The following is a 7,411-nucleotide window of genomic DNA, read 5'->3' on the forward strand; positions in this document are numbered from 1 at the left end:
CTTTAAGGAAGTGCACCAATCATTACATTTAGTGGTGAAATACATGTGCAGAAATCATTTAGTGGTGAAATGCAGGCAGGTTGAGATGTAGCAGCTATCTAGGCTGATCATGACTGAACATGAGGCGGAGGGCCTGATTCACTAAGGATCACAATTCTTCTTATACGCACGCGCCACAGTTTCTAATATCAGCGGTGCTATTTAAATGTGTGCATTCACATTGCGAACGCAGCCTGACATAAGGACGCCCACTTCCCCTTACTCACATCCGTGTACTAGGGCAACATAGCAAAACAATCAGTAACATCTAGTAACCTCGGACCCAGACGCACAGTTAATGAAGCCCAGACCTCACTCAGGAATTGCTAACCTCTGCGCATGCTATGAGACCTCAGGAGGCATCTGGTATCGCAGTGGATAATTTATGAACGCCCATGCAACGGCATTGAAATGCACTGGTACGCCTACATTTGTATGACCTCCCACCCACAAACGGCACTTCCTGTCAATCAATCTGTAATGCGTCTGCATAGCCTCTGCGTACGCAGCTCTGACCGCGTCTGGTTCGCGCACTGCGATGCATACGCATGTGCAGTGCAAATTAATTGACCGATTGCGTGCGTATTAGCAACTGCATTACTTGCTGAATCAGTCCCTGAATTCCATCATAAATGTGATGTCACTCAGCTTTGGTATAAAAGTCACTGTTTGGTATAGAACACTTGTTATCAGCTGAGTGTGAGCTATATATCGTAAATATATTCTTTACTGATGTGACTATGTCTGCTGATATATCTCACAATCCAAGATAAGTTTATTTTATCCTAAATGTTTGATGAACATAATGTTTGAATTAAAATTGTTCATACATTTGGGTATGTTAGAAGTCTACCATTTGATATAATTTAGACCATACCCCTTCAAGTGATTTAGATTTAATGCTCACAGCTGCGTCCAGTAGAAGAGGTGTACAGATAACTGGGGGTACTAGTGTTACACAATAAACCAATCTCTGATGTTTGCAGCTACTGAAATACATTGTTTGGAAAAAAAACTTGGACTTCATATTATAAAGAGGGAAGAAGCCTTTCTGGGATGACATTACATGGATTTTTTTATACTTTAGTTTTCTTGACAGCTTAGAATATATTTGTCATTCCTCTATGACTTTCATCTGAACCATTTTGACTTTTTTCTTCTCACTATTTATGAACTGAAGAAAATGCTTTTCTGCAGTTTTTTCTTATTTTTTTATTTTACATAATAAAAATAGCAGATACATCACAGATTTCATCACTTTGCAATATAGGACAGCCCCGATATCTCACAATGGCGGCTGACTACTTCCACAATTTATAAAGATGAGCTGTATACCATGGATAGGTTGGTGTACTTGGATGGCCTTGGTGGTTAGGTAAGAGGTCTTCTCTAGGTTTAGTAGAGAAAACACAAATCTGAAAACTGTGTATATACCATACTTATTTATTGTTACCTTACAAAATGTATAATAAGGAAGAGGGGTGAAGGGAGACCCTAAGCACTGGTACCAATATTAGTTCAATATATTATATTGAAAGCAGAAAAAGCTCCATAATCAGATAATCAAAATTGTGTAATGATGCCCAATACCAATTGAAAAATAGGAGGTGCACCCAAAAGAGTAAGTTAAATGGCAAAAAGGAAAAGCGGAAAGTACTCTCTATTATTCTATTATAGGGGCACAAATCTCTGCTAATAGTAGAATAAAATAAAATTTAACATTTATTAGAAAATATCAATAAAACAAGCCTCAGGACAGACAAAATGAACAGACAACATGTAAACAGATATGCAGGATACTAAGTAAGGATTGGTTGGATAAGTCGGAAAGTAATATTACCATCCGATGGTAACCTGCAAGCAAAGCATAAACGTATATGTATGTATAAAGGATCTACATTATTCAAGGGGCGAGACCATCCAATAAAGTAAGTATGGATCTCATGCAAGAATATTCAAATCATAAAGATCAAAAATTAATCACAGTACTGTTGTTACGTAGTGGGTCTCTACAGCGTCCTGGTGGTCTCTAATAATGTCATCCCATCAAATATAAATACATACTCATAAAGATAATAGCCTAGGTGAAAAATCTAAGTCTAGATGAGAGAAACCTTAATAGGTACAATTGTGTGACAATCAAAAATTATATATATCAAAATATGATGCTGAAACACAACGCTGCTACAGCTATACACTGGGGTAGGATATGTCTACCAAAAAGATTCCCTATGTATGCCAAAATATCCAGAAACATAAGTTGCTTGAAGCGATAATAACATTAGTTATTATAAGTATTATAAATGTGAGTATGAAAAACTCTGGTGGTTTAAGATAGAAAAGAAACATGATATATCAGGTATAAAATTATAGTAGATAAAATAATGAAATTGAAGTAACCACTCACTTAACAGTAAGGGATAGGTGGCTGCTGTGTTCCATGTACAAGATGCAGTGAATGGAACATGAGCGGACCTACCACATATACCATGAGGGTAAGAAAATATAGTATAGTAGGTGTCCAGAAACTCCCTTGCTCAATCCAGAAAATAGCCTGGTGTGTAAAATGCAGGCTACTAGGTGGGGCAGTGAAAGAATGTGAAAACCTGAGATCTAGTGACCAATGGTAATAGCAGAGTAATATGGCACTCCTGGTGTCAGAATCATGAGAGGAATCTCCGCATTATAAGCTCATATGTTTCTTTTCTATCTTAAACCACCAGAGTTTTTAATACTGTGTGTGTGTATATATATATAGGTATATGTATTTGCATATGTATGTATATGTATATACAGTCAGGTGCATAAATATTGGGACATTGACAGAATTTTCATATTTTGTCCTCTATTCACCACCACAGTGGCTTTGAAATGAAACAAACAAGATGTGCTTTAACTGCAGACTTTCAGATTTAATTTCAGGGTAATTACATCCAAATCAGGTGAACGGTGTAGGAATTACAACGGTTTCTATATGTGCCTCCCACTTTTTAAGGGGCCAAAAGTAATGGGACAAACTAAACAATCCTAAATCTAACTTTCACTTTTTAATACTTTGTTGCAAATCCTTTGCAGGCAATTACAGCCTGAAGTCTGGAACGCATAGACATCACCAGACGCTGGGTTTCATCCCTGGTGATGCTCAGCCAGGCCTCTACTGCAAATGTCTTCAGTTCCTTCTTGTTCTTGGGGCATTTTCCCTTCAGTTTTGTCTTCATCAAGTGAAATGCATGCTCAATTGGATTCAGGTCAGGGGATTGACTTGGCCATTGCATAACATTCCACTTTTTAGCCTTAAAAAACTGTTTGGTTGCTATTGCAGTATGCTTCGGGTCATTGTCCATCTGCACTGTGAAGCGCCGTCCAATGAGTTCTGAAGCATTTGACTGAATATGAGCATATAATATTGCCCAAAACACTTGAGAATTCATTCTGCTGCTTTTGTCAGCAGCCACACCATCAATAAATACAAGGGAACCAGTTCCATTGGCAGCCATACATGCCCACGCCATGACAAGACCACCACCATGCTTCACTGATGAGGTTGTATGTTTTGGATCATGAGCAGTTCCTTTCCTTCTCCATACTCTTCTCTTCCCATCACTCTGGTACAAGTTGATCTCTGTCTCATCTGTCCATAGGATGTTGTTCCAGAACTGTAATGGATTTTTTAGATGTTGTTTGGCAAACTCTAAGCTGGTCTTCCTGTTTTTGTGGCTCACCAATGGTTTACATCTTGTGGTGAACCCTATATACTCACTCTTGTGAAGTCTTCTCTTGATTGTTGACTTTGACACATATACACCTACCTCCTGGAGAGTGTTCTTGATTTGGCCAACTGTTGTGAAGGCGTTTTTCTTCACCAGGGAAATAATTCTTCTGTCATCCACCACAGTTGTTTTCCGTGGTCTTCTGGGTCTTTTGGTGTTGCTGAGCTCTCCGATGCTTTCTTTCTTTTAAGAATGTTCCAAACAGTTGATTTGGCCACACCTAATGTTTTTGCTATCTCTCTGATGGGTTTGTTTTGATTTTTCAGCCTAATGATGGCTTGCTTCACTGATAGTGACAGCTCTTTGGATCTCATATTGAGTCGACAGCAACTGATTCCAAATGCAAATGTCACACCTAGAATCAACTCCAGACCTTTTACCTGCTTAATTGATAATGAAATAACGAGGGAATAGCCCACACCTGTCCATGAAATAGTTTTTGAGTTGATAGTCCCATTACTTTTGGCCCCTTAAAAAGTGGGAGGCACATATAGAAACCGTTGTAATTCCTACACCGTTCACCTGATTTGGATGTAATTACCCTCAAATTAAATCTGAAGTCTGCAGTTAAAGCACATCTTGTTTGTTTCATTTCAAAGCCATTGTGGTGGAGAATAGAGGCCAAAATATGAAAATACTGTCAATGTCCCAATATTTATGCACCTGACTGTATATATATATGTATGTTTTTGTATGTGTGTGTGTATATATATATATATATATATATATATATATAGATATATAATCAGTTGTTGAACCTTGCACTCCCATACTCGCAGTGGCGTATTTATAATGGGTGCAGTGTGTGCGGGGCACACGGGCCCCCGGGTCCAGGGGAGCCCACACCGCACCCATATTTTTTTTAAACTTACCTGTCCGATGTCCTGCGTCGGGTGTCACTGCTGCTCTGAACACCGGAAAAATGGCTGTCGCTGCCATTTTCCGGAGTTCTGCGCATGCGCAGTAGACTCCGGGCACACTCTAGTGCCCGGAGTCGACTAATGCTCCAGTGGCTAGCCAGCCACGTCAGTTGGCTGCCAGCCACCATGGAGAGAGGAGGGGGCCCCGCACAAGGAGTGCACACGGGCCCCCTCCTCTCTTAAAACACCCCTGCATGCTCGTAAGTAGAATTTGCACCAGTGTCCTCCTTAATTGCCAACTTCTGCAATAGGTTGGCATCCACACAAATATGCCAATAAATGCGACCCTGATGGTGACTATGGACCACACAGGAAATCCAGTTACTTTCAAAATATCAGAACTCTTTACTTAAGCTGGGTACACACTGATAGATATATCCCCCGTTCCACTGAACAGGCGATATATCCATAGTGCATCGCCGAGTGTGTACAGCGGATATGTGTGTGAATGACATGGTTCACAGATATATCCGATCTGCTGTGCAGCTGTCAAGGCCGGGTCATCAGGCAGACGATTGGCAAGTATGTATACACTTACAAATCGACAGATAGGTCGCGGGTCGGCCCAACGTCGACCTAGTGTGTACCTGGCTTTAGGTTCTTTCATGATTAAAGAACCTAAGTAAAGAATTCTGAAACATTGACTGCGATTGTGGATCACACAAGACCCCCAAGATGCTTTCAGAGTGTCGCCTTCACTGGTATTGGATGCGGTCATTATACCGTCAGTCGTTATTCCGGCGCTTACAATGCCAGCGCTGAAATCCTGACACCTGTCAGAATCCTGGTCCCGGCATCCTGACCGCTGGCATTCCGACTGTAAGTACTGGGGTTAGGGTTAAGCATTAGGGGGAGGGTTGGACACTAAGTAGAGAGGGTTAGGTTTAGGGGTGCACAGGGGAGAGGTTAGGATTAGGCACTAGGGGGGAGGTTAGTATTAGGCAGCAGGGAGGTTTGGTTAGGATACTGACCAGCAAGTATTGTTATCCTAACCCTGGCGGGATGCCGATGTCAGGTGTTTTTGACCGGCGGGATCCCGAGCGCTGGAAACCCGTACCCAACCCATTGATATATATATATATTAGTGTTTGTGTGTGTGTGTGTGTGTGTGTGTGTGTGTGTGTGAGAGTGTGAGAGTGTGTGTGTGTGTGTGTGTGTGTGTGTGTGTGTGTGTATGTGTGTCTATATATATATATATATATATATATATATATATTATGTCTCTGTGTGTATGCATATAGGGAGCTGCTGCATCTATGAGGGGTGATTATGATCAATCATTACCGTCAGAGGTGCCGCAGGCCTGCGGATGGCAGCTGTGTTTGCCCTTTCACAAAAGAAACAAATAACTTTTTTGTTATAGCTCCACTATAAATTTGTTAAAGGTAGGCACAAGTTATACCCCCATGGACATAGCCATGCCCCCTGTGTAGACCACACCCACACACTAGATGGCCCCACATCACTGGTCACACTGCCACAGAAGTTATCACACTCCCCTGCAGCGCCACACAATAGGCCATTCATAAATTTCAGCTCCAGGCCCATGTGGACCTTAATCTGGCACTGGTACAACGGAACAATCATTGTTCCATCCTTCATTAATATGTACAGACTCACATGCGATATTGTGTGATTGACTGTGCTGCACAGCCAATCACACGATATCGTATGCGACCGCGGGAACGCGCAAATTGGGCATACACACTGCACGACATGCCCAATTTGTTGTTCCGATTTAGCTAAATCGGCCCGATATCGTTCAGGTGTGTATCCACCCTTAGACTACTGCTATTATAGGCAGGAAAGTGCATATGAATGGACATCCTGGCAGAATCAGCCCTGTACTACCCCTTAATAAATGGATCAACTGGAGCATCTGAGATTGCCTTGTAAATTTGAGCAGGTCCTGTTACCCTGAGTTAATTCACCAATGATGATCTTTGTTCTGGTAATGGATGTATACATCACAATTAATGGAATGAGCGTAAGTGTGTGCGGGGTAATTAGGTTTGTTTTGGGGTTTTTTGAACAGTGTTTTGAAAAATAATAAATTATATGCTAATTATAAAAAAAAGAAAAACATAACAACATATGTATTAATCTATATTAATAAATACATACAAATACATTAAAATTCTAATAAAACCAATACTTTTTAAAAAACTTACTTGGAGTGAAGTTGTAAGGGTCATGCACATCCTTTGTTTCATCTTCCCCACCTTCTTTTAGAAAAAAAGAGGGTGGTGGCCTCTTCCACTCAGGCTTTGAGCTCATCTGAAAAAGTAATATAATGTCAGCTGATGAGGTTCTGCCTTTTCCTAGTCCACAGTTTTAAAGTTTTTCTCTTGGGAACTTTTCACTGTTTGTCCAATTAAACCCAGAGAGATGCTGTTCCTTCAGTACTGTACTATGCTAAGCTAAGGGCACGCACACATTGCTTTATCTATTCCCAGGGCCACCATCGGGGGGGGCTGCCAGGACTGGAGTCCCGGGCCTGAACACTTGACAGAAAGAGGGGGGCCCTTACGCCCATGCCTACCATCTGCTGTCCCCTTGAGTGAAAGGGGGCCCACTCTGACCTGGCATGCTGCTCTGAGTGTCACGCTGGGAGGCGGGTTTTTGAAAGCCGAGGTCTGAGGCTGTGGGAGGAGACGATGGCGAGGGGCCTGGACGTATGAT

General features: G+C 41.5%; 1 protein-coding gene across 1 annotated transcript in view; it reads right to left on the reverse strand.

Annotated features, from left to right (window-relative positions):
* The window catches only part of DNAH7 (dynein axonemal heavy chain 7), a 482,851-nt gene extending 475,842 nt beyond the window's left edge, over positions 1–7,009 (reverse strand). Inside the window, exon 1 of the mRNA XM_088451023.1 lies at positions 6,901–7,009. Coding sequence (XP_088307149.1) covers positions 6,901–7,006 — 106 coding nt within the window. The 5' untranslated portion in view covers positions 7,007–7,009. The remainder of the gene's footprint in view (positions 1–6,900) is intronic.
* Positions 7,010–7,411: the final 402 nt, after the last annotated feature.

The sequence above is a fragment of the Taudactylus pleione genome, unplaced genomic scaffold (assembly GCF_031769625.1).
Source record: "Taudactylus pleione unplaced genomic scaffold, aTauple2 ptg000536l, whole genome shotgun sequence".
NCBI classification, from domain to species: domain Eukaryota; kingdom Metazoa; phylum Chordata; class Amphibia; order Anura; family Myobatrachidae; genus Taudactylus; species Taudactylus pleione.